Source organism: Kryptolebias marmoratus, linkage group LG21, assembly GCF_001649575.2.
Source record: "Kryptolebias marmoratus isolate JLee-2015 linkage group LG21, ASM164957v2, whole genome shotgun sequence".
In the NCBI taxonomy this organism is placed as follows: Eukaryota; Metazoa; Chordata; class Actinopteri; order Cyprinodontiformes; family Rivulidae; genus Kryptolebias; species Kryptolebias marmoratus.
In genome coordinates, this window is record NC_051450.1 from 22208699 (window position 1) to 22223015 (window position 14317).

The following is a 14317-nucleotide window of genomic DNA, read 5'->3' on the forward strand; positions in this document are numbered from 1 at the left end:
GCCCCAATGATGACCTTTTTAGCATTTCTGGATTTAAAAACTTATTACCAGTGCAGCTAACTTTTATACTTCTGCACTACATCATCTCAGTAGCTTCAAGATACAAAATGTTGATGTTTTTTTTAAGTCAAATTTCACCTTTTATGTATCAAAATATGTGCAGAAAAATATATCATGATCAATTAAACTATGTTTTATTTCACATTTTATTAAACAAGTTTCGATCAGCAATCAGGCTTTTTATTTCAAAGCAGCTTTGGATTCATTTCAGCAAATGCCCTAACAGCAAACCATTCATTTCCAAATGATTTTAAAGAAAATAAACATCCTACTGTACATGCAAAGCTTGCCCTTTACTTCGCTTTAATGACTTACAAAAAAAAAAAAAAAGTTATATTAAGGTTTTGTTCAAGAGAAAATGAAAATACAGACAGATAAAATGGCTGCCACTAAAATAACAGCGAACAGCAACACGAGCACAAAGATCTGACTCCTGTGGCTCCGAGGCTGGGATCTGGACCCGGGTCCGGGCTGTTCCTCGTCCACAGACACCAGAGCCAAGGAGGCGCTGTCGGTGCTGCTGACGGGATCGGCGTACTGCAGCCCGCGGGGCTCCACCATCCAGCGCAGCACGTTGACCTTCGCCTCCATGTCGTCGATCATGCGGTCGAGTTGGCCGATCTCCCGCTCCACGGTGCTGCGTTCTTCTGTTTCAAGGCCGGCTGGGAGGGTTTGAGTCTGAGCCTGGTTCAGGTCCGGCAGGCTGAGCGCTCGAGCCGCGACCTCACTGCCTCCCCCTGAGGGAGCAGATTCAGCCGGTTAGCAGACAACACGTCCAAGAAAACTCATCTGAGCTGAAACCAGGACTCACTGAGCTGTTACCGCTCAGAGCAGGCCATGAGGACGACTCTCAGCTACTACCACACCAAAGTTCAGCTCAATATCTGTACAATTAACCGATTTACACCCATTGTTGTGAGTTTATTTAGCTGTAGATGTTCATCTAATGAGAGTTTCAGTGAAATATTTCAGACATTTTACTAAGATGATAACATTTTAAACATAAATCCAATTAGGATTACTCTGAAGATGCCGTCTTTTTGTTTATGTTTTCTCCTCGTCTAAAAGTTTTTAATGAACCATTAATTTGAATCTTTTCTCAAGACACTACACTGAGAGTTTCTCTAGTTTAAAGTTAGTTCTGGTTGTTTTCGGACCTGCTGTGGTCACCGTATGGCAATATGTGCGGCGTCGACCACAGAACAAGAAATATTTTGTTAAACTCAGCTCTGATGTTAACAGTAAAGATGTACTGAGATCTCATCACGTCGTTGCGTAGGCTGCCAAATAACTGCACAGAAATGAGACTCAAATGGTTCTGAACTGCATAAATGTGTCGATAATATGCTTCAGATGTTATTAGTTAATGTATTTGTGGTTTATTTGGTAAACTGCAGCTTCATACTTTGTTAACCTTTTGGCTCAGGTGTCAGGTCTGAACAGTCTCAGCTGTTATCACACCAGGATTTAACTTAATATTTATAAATCTGACAGTCAAACCCAGCCGGGCTGTAATTTACCTTGCAGGCCGGTTTGCACCAGGGACGCCGGGTGGGCCAGTGAGAAAATGCCACTGATGGTAAAAACTTTGCACATGTCAACGTGCAGGAGCTCCAGGCTGGAGGAAAAGGCCACCCAGAGGAGCTCCATCTCCCGCCGCTGCTCCTCGGGCAGGCTCTTGTCCCGGAGGTGAAAGGTCAGGTGGTGACAGAGGGCCGTGGACAGCGTCTGGGCCTTCTCCCTGGTTTGCTGCAGCTGGTGGCGGAGCTGCAGGCTGTCGGTGCTGCCGCCAACACACGAGGACAGATGCCGGTAACATGCCACGACCTGCAGAGGAGCGGTTCAAATAAACAAAATATATTTAAATGACACGGACCTGGATGGGCTCCTCCTGTCCACATCACAAGAATAATCTTAAATAAAACCAGAATTTTTGCATCAGTGATCTGTCAGAGCAACTCTCAGCTACTACCACATCAAATCTCAGCTCAGTATCTGTAAACCTGACTGAGGTACAACACTAAAACAACAAATCCAATAAAATGTTGAGCTTTTTATTTAAACAGCAGGAAAAAAAAAAAGCTAATTGTTCTTTAAACAAAACTTGAAAATTGCAATAAAATAAAACAAAAATAGAGCATAAAACTGGTTTTATTATTTAAATAACCTGCTCTGTGTTTTAATAATGTCCATTAGCTTAACCCTGTGGATTAGCAGGTGTGGTTTCATTCATTAAAAATATTAGATATAATCTTATTATCGATCTATTTCTAGATAAGCCAAAACAACCTTGTGGAGTCGAGCGGCCCGGGTGGCAAAAAGAGAAGAACTTTAATCATTAAAACCAACTTTAATTAATACAATAAGTCAGAATAAAACATCTGCTTGGATAGATTTTAATTCTAGCCTTTAACATTGAAGTAGTTCTGTTTAATTCTTGGTTTTTTGTGTCGATTAAGCAAATTTTAATCAAAGAATCTGTTTAATTCAACACATTTTTGTATATTTAGGCTGAAAACAGCAAATTGTTTTCTTTACCTTGGGAAATAAAATAAGAAAAATTAATGTTAACAAACCAAATGTAGTAAATTTACAGCCACAAACTGGGAAATAAAAGAAAAACAGCATTAACTAATAGAGCTGCTACAGGGAAGCAGCGGAGCAGGAAATTCAGAGCAGAGTGCTTTTTTAGCTGCAGGGGGGACTTTGTTATGTTCAGTCTGAAATATCAGCTTAAAAGATGTAATATTTAATATTTTCAGTCAATTAAATGCTTCAGTTGTTGCAGAAACAGCTGATTATGTTGGATTTTCTGACACAAGAAAAATCCACGTCTTTTTTTATTCCAACATTAAAAATATAAATGAAAACCTGCAGCTGCTTACCTTAATTAAAGAATCCACCAAAGTCTTCCCATCTTCCAACGCCTGGATGTTGCCAGCTGTGCCGTCGTTGCCAACCTTGTTATTTCCAGGTGGCATGAAGGAGGCTCAGTCCAGAGTCTCAGACTCTGCCACAGCAGGCGAGGTTTCAGCCCGAGCTGCCCTTCACTTGTCCGGCTGCCTCCGAAGCTTCATTCAGCAGCTGAGAGTCCAGAGACCCCGTCCCAGGGCAGCATGTTGCACCGTTTCTGCAGCTGCGCTCCTGCTGGGGGGGCTGAACATGCCTCGGAGGCAGGAAAGTCAAAGTAATAAAGAAAAAGTACAATAAACTGATGTAACTCTTAAGCAAGCGTGCTAATCCTGTGATTGACCCCTTTGCACTGACGCAGGCTAACTGCTAATCTCATTAAGCATCACTCAGACCCCGAGAGATGGGAGAGCAGCTGGCCGTCTCCAGCAGCGGTCCTTTCACTGACGGCTCTTCACCTGGGTCGGACCTCTCAACGTGAAGAATCCCATCAGCCCGAGGGAATGATGGTTCACATCAGCCGAGAACCAAAGGATTCTCAGCTCGATGCAATCCAACCATTAATTAGTTGCTGATTAACATTAAAGCTCCTCGTTGCAGACAGGCTGTCCTGAACCATCAAATGGTGCAGTTTGAAAGCATTTAATCCACTAGTTTTCCTGTGTATGTGTTCAGGATGGCCCTTTTTGACTTGACTTGCTGTATTTAAGCTCAGGGAAAGTGTGACAGAAGAAGAACACCACCAACGTGCAGCTTTTCCTGCAGAAACCAGGAACTAAAGCTGCAAAACTACCAAAAGGATCTGAAGCAACAGAGACAAACTGTCATAAAAGTTACAATGCGGAGCTGTTAAAAGGCTAAATAACTCAATTTTATTAACATTAAACAGACAAACGTTTAAAACGTACCAACATCCAGACAATGACTAATTTCTTTATGTTGTTGGGAGTAAAAAGACTTTAAAATCCATCTGGTTAAAGATTCTTGGACCTTTACTTGTTTGGAGTTCTGGTCGTTTTCCTTCGGCTAATCGGACCTTTTCGCGGTGATGAGACCGCCTCCTTGATGTTGGCGAGGAGGCCTCGCTTGGCCTTCGGCGGCGCGGGACACTTCACAGGAGACTGCTGGGACAGCGCGGCGACGTCGTCCTTCAGGGAGGCGATCTCCTGGTTCTTCTGCTGCAAGACGTCCTCCAAAGACTTTGACTGCAAGAGGAACATCAAACTGGTCTGTGGGAGCCCGGATTCTGGCTGGGTTCAGAGGGAACCGTCTCACCTGCTCGTTAAGTTCCTTTTGCAGATCCTCCAGCTGAGCAGACTTCTCCAGGAAGGCATCTCTGACATCCCGAAGAGTTTCATTAACCTCCGCCAGCCGTTTCTCCAGGGATAAAACTAACTGAAGACCAAACATTAACAGAATTATGTCTTCAGAGTAAAAGCCCTGACAGGAAGAGTCCTGGTTACCTGCTGCTTGTCTTCACAGATCCTCTCCAGGACACATTTCTCTTTGTGAAGTCGTTTGAGTCGATCGTTTTCTGCGAGAACAAAAACAACTCAGACTGTTTTTAGCCTCCCCAACAAGTCTTAAGAACAGAGGAGTTAGTTCCCCCCAATAAAACAACCATTGTTAACCTGCTTTAACGTCTGCAGATGGTTCTGTCTGATAGGACCGGTCCACTGTTGGAACCACGGGGACACCTCTGCTTCTGGACAACAAGCCTTCCAGCTCAGACACTTTATGTTCGAGGCTCTGAGCGGGCGGGAGGAAACAAAATGCAGCTGAAAGTCCACTTCATGGCAGAGTTAAGAAACAAACAAATGTTCTTAACGAAACCAGATCTGAACCACTGCTTCTCCACCAGCGGACCTTTTTATTTAAAGTGTTTAAAACCAAACGGACCTACTTCTACTTTCTTCTGCTCTGCAGTGAACTCGTCGAGCGGGACGTAGTTATCCTCCAGATTGTTCATGGCGCACTGGTAGGCGTGCTCTTTGATGGCGTCTTTGTACATCTCAAACGTGTTCTCCAGTTTCTCTGCATGGTTCTCCTTCAGCTCCTCAATCTGTCGACTTTAAAGGTTTGATCACAACAAACTGATCTCAGAATGAGTCCAAGATCGACATAACATAACTGAACAAATCTCCATTCATTTAAAAGAGTAGCGCACTTGTGGAGCTCCTCGCTCTCCAGGATCTGCTGCAGCATGGCGTCACCCATTTCTTTCCGTATTTCCATTTCCTGCACCAAGTTTCTCCTTCGCTCAGCGAGGAGTTTGGTTCGTAGATTCTCGATCATATTCAGAAGCTCCTGGGAACGTCAAAAACAAAATGTAGTGAAGTACGGGCTTCGTTTAAGAAGTTACAGGTCACCTGAACAACGAGGAAGGGAGGGAGACGGGCCTTCAAGGTGACCAAGAACCTGGTGGTCAGTCTGCAGACCAACGATCAGGTTTATGGTTGTGTGGAAGAGAATTGCATTCTGTGACAGACTGCAGTTTACCAATCATGGAAGAGGAAGGGTGACAAGAGTTACGTTTGTGTGTTGAGAGAGCATAGAACTTTCCAGAACAGTACTTAGACAGGATATGTTAGAAAGGGGTTAAGACAGGTCCTGGAAAAAAGTGGGTCTGTACTGAGCCGGACTGATCTACAGGCCTGGGCTGGTTTCCTGAGTTATGTAAACTGACCAATCACAAACTGGTCAGAAGTATGCAATACACACCAATGTATTATGTCTGTTTAAATACGCCCCGTTTCAAAGAAACTTTGGGATCTTTTGTGACAATTAAAGAATCCCCCGAGTTCTGGCACAAGGAGAGATTGTGGCATTCATTTATGTCGGTGTAAGAACTGCCTTTAGATCCCACAGTAGAAACCCTTCAGACTTTAAGGACTCTTAGACTGAAGACCAAAGTTCTCTGATCTGATGAAACCAAGACTGAAGTGAAGTTTTATATTTCAGAGTCTGGAGGAATTCTGAACCTTAAACTCTGTCATACTGAGGCACTGAGTGTAGATTAAAAACTGAGGCTGAAGAACATTGGATGCAGATTTAACAGGAGATCTGATAGAAGCTGTACACTTTGCGGCAGCAGAGACACGTCAGCCTCATCTTCATCCAGCAGCTCCTCCTCAGACAGGTAGCTCTCCAACATCTTGTTGTCAATCAGGCCATTCCTCAGGAGCGGCTTCCCGTCTCGACCGAACAGGGAAGGGTTCAGAGACTCCAGGTGCTTGTCTGGAATCACCTGAACCACCTGAAAACAGCAGGATAAAAAATCTTCAGCTCTTTAAGAACCTTTTGGACCAATCGTAGAGGGCTGACACCAACCTGCTTGGCGATGGCGGAGAACTTCATCACGTGGAGCGTCTCATCGTAGGTGGACGCACACTGGTTAATGTTGACGATCATGGAGGCTCCGCCCCTGCCACAGAAGAAGGCCTGGAAGAGCTTGGTCAGCTTGCTCTCTCTAAAAGGAACGTAGCCGTTTTTTGTCCTAAACAAAAAGCAGCAAGAGAGGCAACGTGTTGCAGCCAGACGAGGAGTGTGAGCGGCCGTTTCATCACTTCCTGTACCTGTCGGCGGTCTGATGGCTGCGGAGGGCCGTGATGCATTTCCCCAGAATGAGGAGGGAGTTGTTGATGTTCCCGGCCTCCTTCAGCCGCTCTCCAAATGTCTTGGCTTTGTGGCACCTCTCTGATCCAGCCAGGTCACACAGGGAGAACCTGAGGAAGGTTTCCACAGAATCCATTATCTTTGTTCGTGGCGGGGGTGGTTATATCAGAGCTACCGTCATATAAGATCACATGAAACTGCACGGGTCAGAGAAGTACAGATCGGAGCTAAATCTCAGATCAACCCTGATCTTTAATAGGAAACGACAGGAAACCTGCCGAGAGGAGGCCAAAGATGAGCCTGATGGAGCTGCGAGAGCACCATCCCCACAGCAAAGCACAGCGGTGGCAGCACCATGATGTGGGGATATCACCTCTCATCCAAAAGCTTCTAGTCCAGGTCAGAGTGTGAAAGCAGCCATCTTTGTTGGCCTCGTTAGGACGGAGGGGCGGGTCAGAGACTCAAACAATCAAATTACTGATCGTTCTAAATTATAAACCTGGAACTAAACCAGGATCAGAACTGAAGCCTTTTGGATGAGAGAATGGAAAACAGCCCAGTTCTTTCTCCACAATGTGACCTTTAACACCAGCTGCAGGTCAAATTATTATTATATTATTATAAAGCTGAACTAAATGTCTCAACACAACTACGGTCTACGTCTCTCTGCCGACTTTGAGATAAACGGTTCTACTTACTCTGAGACTCTTTTCACCGTTTGTCCATCTATCTTCAGTAGTTTCATGGTAAATATGCTGTGGCTATAACACAAAAAAGAGCTGATTAACACCAAGAAATAAATTAAATAAAGAGATTTATTTCACCTTCTGCTGGATGACTGGTTGGCTTTAGTTGCTGCGGCGCTTCGGTTTTTATTTCCAAACTGGAGAACTTTGAAGGCTTCGCTCAGATTCTGGATGTTGATCCACCGCAGGTCTGGAACAAATTATTTAATCCTTTATGCAGGATTGTCGCCTCAGATATCTCGTTCTGAACGTTTTGTTTGTTTTTCACACCTTTAACATAAGCATTTCCAGCTCCGTCGTCACAAACACGAAGAGACGGCCGTTTCTTCGCCGCCTGGAGCAGATCGTACACGCACTCGTTGTAGATTTCAAAGTAAGTCACCCATAAAGCAAACAGATCGCAGCTTTCCTCTGCTGGGCTGCTGGCCGGCACTGAAGGAACAAGAACATTTTTACAAAGCAGTCAAGTTTGGTGAAGTTCAGCATTTCAGTAAATAAACCAGCATCTCTTTGGGCCACGGCGAGAACTGAGAAAAGGACGGAACGTTCTCTCAACGGTTCTAAGAACGTCGACGAGCGGTCCGATAGTTACACGGGTCAGCTGAGAGACTAAGAACAGTGATCCTCGAGGAACACCATCCTTCGTCGTCTGCAGAACCAGGTGTGTCAGAGCAGGAAACGACTCGAACATGGAGGACGGTGTTCCTCAAGGACCAGGGCTGGGACTCACTGATTTGGACCGTGTAAAGACGGGGCGTCTCGCCGGTCCAGACCTCGTTTCGGGATCAGAGGCCGGTGGATTTGGACCTCCAAGGCAGCTGCTGGATGAGGACCGGACCGACCTGCAACGGGTCTCGTGGTTCATGTAGCGTCTGGTTCTCGACCTCGATCAAGAACCCCCCACAGATGTCTCCAAACATCTGCGGGGGGTTCTCGATCTCCACGTGAGGCTCGCAGGTCGCTTCAACTTCGACACGTTCAAGAAATTTGTACGACGAATCTTTCAAAACCGTATTTTCTGCATCACTTCCTCTTCGGTTTGCTGGCTAGCCTGTTTGAATTTCACACCGAACCTGACTTTAAGACTACAAGGTTTATATTATTAGGTGCATTTACTCAGCCTGTACCTGTTTGATCGTGGGAAGAAGAAGAAGAAGCTGAGAGGACGGAGTCAGAAGACATCTGAGACTCTGAACTGCTTCTCTGATGATCACAATCCTGGATGAGTGGAAAAATAAAAAGGTTGTGGCGCTTCGATTGTTCAAAACATGACTGGAGTTCAAACCGAAGACTTTACTTCTCTGACTGAAGCAAAAATGGCCGCTTTAGCAGCTCTCTCCTGCTTGACTTGGTCAGGATCCAGGCTCTGCGCAGCGTTCCTGAGGAAGGGCTTCAGATCCATCCCATCATACAGCCGACCCCGGATGTAGTCGAAGGTGGCTTCCAAGGCAAGGGGCAGTATCCCCGGCTCTCTAGTTGTTCCTAATGAGGATTTAAAAACAGACTTCAGAGCCCGTCCTGGTGTTTAAAGCCCGGAGGGTTGATGTTTACCTTGGATGGTGAAGGTCTTCCCAGCGTTGGTTACACCGTAGCTGAAGATCAAAGCGTTCCTCCCAGCCAGGAAATCAGACACGTGGCTTTTCAGCGTGTCCTCGAACAGCTCGGCCTGCGTCGTCCGCGGTCCAAACACCTGACGCCCGACAGGAGGAGGATTTAACACGAGAACGGAGACCCGCCTGAAGCAGCGCGGCGGGAACGACCCTCACCTTGGAGAAGGAGAACCTGTGGATCGACGGGCCGACTCCTTTCTCGCTGCTCTTCATGGTGGCCGAGCCTTTAGGTGCGTTCAGCGTCACCGTCTGGCTGTCGTCGATCTCAACGCAGCCCTGAAGAGAAACGTTTAAAACGAGATCAATCTGGTGAAGTTTAAACGGGCCACAGAAAGTTGGACTTTAACCGAACAAATGGTGTTTTAACATCCAACAGTTTGTGGTTTTTGGAGGTTTTAACCGTAGATGTTTTCTCTCACAAATATCTCACCTACTAAATGTTTACACATCAAAACGTTTTCTTTCAGCCAACGTCTCTCGCTGCTATAGGACTTATTTACTCATAAACCCCCTTAGAGTCTTTTAGCTCCTTTTTAAAACTTCTCTTTAACTTGCCACATCTAAATAATTTACTATAAGCAAATAAAAACTCAGAAGCTTCTATCATCTAAGGTTAATTTTGCAGTTTCTCTACAGCAAGTTTGTTTGACTCTTCAGACGGTTCGGATCCCTGAATAGCGCAGCTGGGCCTCCCGCTCCCCAAAAAGGTGGGAATCACCACGGCAACCGGTGACTCAGCAGATTTGTTTTAACGCTGTTTCATCACAGCTTCGCCACCTGTAAACCCTGTAGAACTGAGGCAGTTTTAAAATAAAAATAAAGAACTGAGGGAAGACGAAAGCAGCCAACAGAAAAAGAGTTTCAAAATAAACTATATGTTAGCCTTCAAAACAAAAGCCTGGACTTTACTGAAGTTTTAGAGAAGTTTCAGGCAGCAGCTGCATTGGTTCCCCTTCAACTCTCCTTCAGACTTTTTTAATTAACATTAAATATTGATTGAACAACCCTCCAAAATAAACTCATTTCCTGTTTTATAAACTAATCTGAAACACCCAGAATAAAGTCCACATCTTTCCTGTACCTGGTCTTCATCGTTGTCCAGCTCCTCTTTAGAAAATGGACGAACTCTGAGGTAGATCTGCATCATCCGCTGCTCAGCCTGACAAAGACAGCTTTAATTCAGGTAAAATGGACGCCACGGCTACTGTTACACCGATTAAAGTAAAAACCAGACATCACCTGCTGGAGCGCAGGACTGCAGGGTCCACCGGTCAGAACCGAGTCCTCCTTCGGATCAAAAACTGAACTCATCCTGAGACAAACCAGCTCTGAGGTTTCAGGAAGAACTGAGCTTTTCCACCTCTGAGCCTCCAGGAGTTTCTGATTATATCTGATTGGAAACAGGTGAGCTCATCAGATCTGACCAATCAGCTGCTCCGAATCCCAGGAGGCCTGTTAGCTTCAGCTGAATCACTAAACTGCTTTATTTATTTAATATAAACTCATTTAAACAATAAATCACATGAAAACTACAGAATTAATTAATGTTCAGGTAAAACCCTGAATAACGTTAAACTCAGAGTTCGTGTTCCAGATGACCCTCAGCTTTGCTAAGGCCTATTAGCTGTGACGGCCATCTTTAATTGGGTTGATTCAATAAATATTTAGTGATTAATTCCTGTTTTATTCATCCACTTTATACTTTTAGTTAGCATCTGGCTACTATTAGCTTCCAGCTAACGGTTTCCTACTTTGGCTTTTGATACTTTTAGCTTCGAGCTAGCAGTTTTAGGACATTTTGCTACCATGACTGAGTTATAGCCATTTATGTTCGCTAAGATCGATTAGATGTGGCGGCCATCTTAACTTGATAAACATTTAGTGATGAATTCCTGAGTTTCATTCATTTTTTACCTTTAGCTAGAATCTTGCTACTTTTAGCTTATAGATAGCCTTTTGCTACATGTGGCTAAATTATAGCCATTTTTGTGTTTGCTAGGGGCAATTAGCCATGGCGGCCATCTTAATTTGGCTTGACTTGACGAATAAACGAGCTGCAGATAAATATTTAGACATCAATTCCTGAGTTTCAGTCACGTATTTCATATTTATAGCTAGCCTTTAGCTTTGAGCTAACAGTTTTGTGGCTTTTAGCCATGTGTGACTGAGTTATAACTATTTCTGTGTTTGCTGAGGTAAAATAGCTGTGGCAGCCATCTTACCAAGTCAAAACATCGGCCTTTATTTCAACTTTTCAAAGATTTTTATCTGTTAGAAAATAAAGTTTAGAAACATTTTTTATCCAACACAGAAAATACTGAAAACCAAACTTCACACTTTAAGACTGTATGAACTTTGCCACCCCAACCAAAACTTTTCATATGAATTCGGTGCCACTTTGTCCTGTTCCCGTGTTCGTTTCAGCCCAAATGAAGAATCGCCAGCTTCAGTTTCCTCTTTTCAGTTCTTTATTGAAAAACCTGCTGCTCATTTATGCGTCTGCGATGGTGACCTCGACCTCCACGCCCGGCTCGATGCTGATAGAGGTGATCTGCTTGACGATCTCAGACGGGCTGTGCAGGTCGATGAGGCGTTTGTGGATCCTCATCTGGAAGCGATCCCAAGTTTTGGACCCTTCACCGCAGGGAGTCTTCCTGGTGGTGATGCGCAGAGTCTGAAATGGCAGAGAGAGGAAACGTCAGATTCAGAAAATGACTTCTATAAAAACAAAGTTAAGGTGGTCGGTTGTTTTCAGTACCTTGGTTGGCATGCGGACGGGTCCCTTCACCTTCAGGTTCTTGTCTTTAGCGCCGCGGATCAGGTCTGCGCAGACTGTGGGAAAACAAAAGTCTTAAAATACACAAAGAAAAGCAGCGCTCCTTCACAGCTCAGAGGTTCTGGCTCAGAATAGCGTATAGAGTCACCACGGTTCATCGTTGTCAAAGCTGTTATCCTCACTGCTCAGTTTTTAGTTTTTAATCGTCGCCGTGGATCGACCTAAAATCGCTCACCTTTCTCCAGAGATTTGACGTTGCGGCTGGTGAGGGTGATGCGGATGCGATGAATGGCGACCTCAGTCTCAACAGGTGCCTTACCGGTGTCTTTGAAAGCCTGCAAGTAGAAAAAAACCCATCAGGTTGTTGCTTTTATAAAACCACTTAAAGCTGCATAGGGCAAAAAATTCAAATGTTCATAATGTCAGGCTTTTAACAGAGGCAAGCTTTATACCAAGGATAGACATATGTTAACATTATTTTTGACAAAAACTAAAAAAACTGCCTCAATAGAAATTATTTAAAAGCTGTTTAACTGTTTAGTTTAGGACTTTACAAGCGAAGTTCGGACAGTGAACGCACCAGCTAAGTCACACGCGGAGCAAAATCTGCAACTCTATTACTCTTTTAAAACTAAAATAATGCATTATATAATTAAGTCGGTCGGACGAATCGTTAACTGTTCTTTAATAAAGATATCCATCCCAAAAAAAACGTAATTAAAAAAGTTTTTAAACACAAAAACACTGCGATTATTTTTGACATCGCGTTATGTGAACTGTATCCGGCGGGAACTCTAATGTGGGTTAGCAACGATGCTACAAGATTAAAATTTAAGTTAAAAATAACCTTTAAACCTATCAAATCGAAACCAGGAGTTTGCGCTTGGCTTACTCAAACAGCACTTACCATTTTAGTTATTCCTGACCGACTTATTCGGGAGAAACTCAAGCGAACAGCGGTGAGCCAGGAAGAAACGCCACGAACGTGGTTAGCTCTCCGTGGAAAAGGACGAGCCGAGGCCCTTTTCCTGGATATGTACTCTACATCCGGGGCTCTGTTTCTTCTTCTGTGATAAATCTGAGCGCAGCTCGACGGCGACATCTAGCGGTTCGATTAAGCAGTTGTAGTTCCTCGCTTCACCACCAGATGTTTGACAGGCAGCCTGAGAATATTTTTAACATATATAAGACATTTAAAGTGACTTTTCTGAGCCCCTGAACTTTATTATTGACTTTATGTCACAAAATGTAAATAAAAAAAGCAACAATAATAAAATTAAAAAAGACAGCCAGGATATTAGAACGTTTGTATTGTTTACAGGTTTGTAACATAATGTAAACATATGAGTTTATGTCTTAAACGAAGTTAGAACAGTTTGTTTATTTTATGATAATTCACCTAATAAAATTAGGAGACGAGCTGTATTATTTAAAGGTTCATTCCCACAGTCATATTTGAGATATCTTTATATTTATTATTGTAGTGTAGTTTTACCACCAGAGGACAGTGAACATGAATTTCTGTAAAGGCAGAAATAATACTTATAGTACTTCCTGTGAACAAACTAACCTATTTTGACTATTTTGGAGCAAAACGTGAGTCTAGTGCTTAAATTTTTATTATAAAATAATTTTACAAAACTAAGGTAGTATACCCAATGTATTTGCTGTTCGTTAGAAATGTTTCAAAGATGTAAAGTCTTGTTTAATATTTATTAACTTCACCCAAATAAAGACAGTCTGTTAATCTGTGTATAGCTGATTAATAACAGGTATTTTGTCTAATCTTCGTTGGTTAAAATCTCAAAGTTGGTCATCAGCTTCACGTTTTAATACGCGACGATTGTTGCGCATGCGTGCTCAGGCGCTTGGCTTTTATTTTGTAGAATCAAAGCGGAAGTGATTGGCTGCGTTGAGTACGTCTTGACGCTGTTCGGATAGAAGTAACGGAACCGGGTTGGTCCTCGGAAAGTTGTTTTTTTTAGGAATGCTATGATTGATTTTAGGATCTGGAATGTTTTTAATGTTTGGAAAGAATAACTGTGGTGAAAACGTAACTTTATTTTCCAGCGCGTCATGATCTCCGAGCGGAGCCCAGAAAGGGACAGAAGAAGAAAAGTTTTCCGGCGCATCGAGGATAAAAATGGAGGCGGAATAAAAACACGTCGGATGAAGAAATGAGCCTCGGCGTCCCCGCCAACTCGCTGCTGCTGTTCCGGGCCTGCGATGAGGGGGACTACGAGACGGCCCGGGGCGTCCTGGAGCCCGGGGTCCAGAGGGAGTCGGGCCGGCAGAGCAGGCTGCGGTCGGAGGCGGGCTCCGAGTGCCCGGCCCCGGACCTCACGCCGCCCCTGGTGCCGGTGGACTGCACGGACGAGGAGGGGAACACCGCCCTGCAGTTCGCCTCGGCCGGGGGCCACGAGAACCTGGTCCGGTTCCTGCTGCGGAAGGGAGCGTCGGTGGACAGCCGGAACAACTACGGCTGGACCCCGCTGATGCAGGCGGCCAGGTGGGGCTGGAAGACCCTCATCCGGGTCTGAGACGGGCAGAGATCCTCATCCGGGTCTGAGACGGGCAGAGACCCTCATCCGGGTCTGAGA

At 44.4% G+C, this 14317-nt stretch overlaps 4 protein-coding genes and 1 non-coding gene across 8 annotated transcripts in view; 1 reads left to right on the forward strand and 4 right to left on the reverse strand.

Moving 5' to 3' along the window:
- Positions 1-170: 170 nt before the first annotated feature.
- LOC108235217 (regulator of G protein signaling 9 binding protein) lies at positions 171-3672 on the reverse strand. The gene is made up of 3 exons (XM_017415057.3): positions 2946-3672; positions 1581-1887; positions 171-797 (listed from the first exon to the last, which is right to left on the reverse strand). The coding sequence occupies exons 1-3, from the start codon at positions 3039-3041 to the stop codon at positions 409-411; spliced, it is 792 nt and encodes a 263-aa protein (XP_017270546.1). The 5' UTR covers positions 3042-3672; the 3' UTR covers positions 171-408.
- A 147-nt stretch (positions 3673-3819) lies between these two features.
- Positions 3820-10317, reverse strand: zgc:56231 (uncharacterized protein LOC406257 homolog). 2 transcript variants are annotated; one of them, XM_017414985.3, is made up of 18 exons: positions 10181-10317; positions 10023-10100; positions 9098-9217; positions 8883-9021; positions 8629-8813; positions 8459-8549; positions 7602-7763; positions 7410-7521; positions 7284-7346; positions 6546-6695; positions 6301-6466; positions 6050-6226; positions 5138-5277; positions 4874-5039; positions 4602-4719; positions 4434-4504; positions 4246-4365; positions 3820-4175 (listed from the first exon to the last, which is right to left on the reverse strand). In XM_017414985.3, the coding sequence occupies exons 1-18, from the start codon at positions 10250-10252 to the stop codon at positions 3963-3965; spliced, it is 2343 nt and encodes a 780-aa protein (XP_017270474.1). In that variant the 5' UTR covers positions 10253-10317; the 3' UTR covers positions 3820-3962. The 2 variants fall into 2 exon arrangements, with proteins under 2 accessions (XP_017270474.1, XP_024861473.1); XM_025005705.2 differs by having other exon boundaries at positions 3980-4175; positions 4250-4365.
- A 1074-nt stretch (positions 10318-11391) lies between these two features.
- Positions 11392-12834, reverse strand: rps20 (ribosomal protein S20). The gene is made up of 4 exons (XM_017414986.3): positions 12625-12834; positions 11953-12052; positions 11700-11773; positions 11392-11615 (listed from the first exon to the last, which is right to left on the reverse strand). The coding sequence occupies exons 1-4, from the start codon at positions 12817-12819 to the stop codon at positions 11433-11435; spliced, it is 552 nt and encodes a 183-aa protein (XP_017270475.1). The 5' UTR covers positions 12820-12834; the 3' UTR covers positions 11392-11432.
- On the reverse strand, positions 11837-11905 carry LOC112450476. Its single transcript, XR_003039119.1, has one exon. It is a non-coding gene; the product is annotated as a small nucleolar RNA U54 (small nucleolar RNA).
- A 776-nt stretch (positions 12835-13610) lies between the features above and the next one.
- The window catches only part of LOC108235139 (ankyrin repeat and SAM domain-containing protein 6), an 11709-nt gene continuing 11002 nt past the window's right edge, over positions 13611-14317 (forward strand). For 2 of the 3 annotated variants that reach the window (XM_037973225.1, XM_037973226.1), the window contains exon 1: positions 13638-14226. In XM_037973225.1, the coding sequence (XP_037829153.1) occupies positions 13895-14226 (332 nt within the window). In that variant the 5' untranslated portion in view covers positions 13638-13894. Of the gene's footprint in view, positions 14227-14317 lie in introns of all 3 variants that reach the window. The other variant, XM_017414952.3, reaches the window with a different exon arrangement.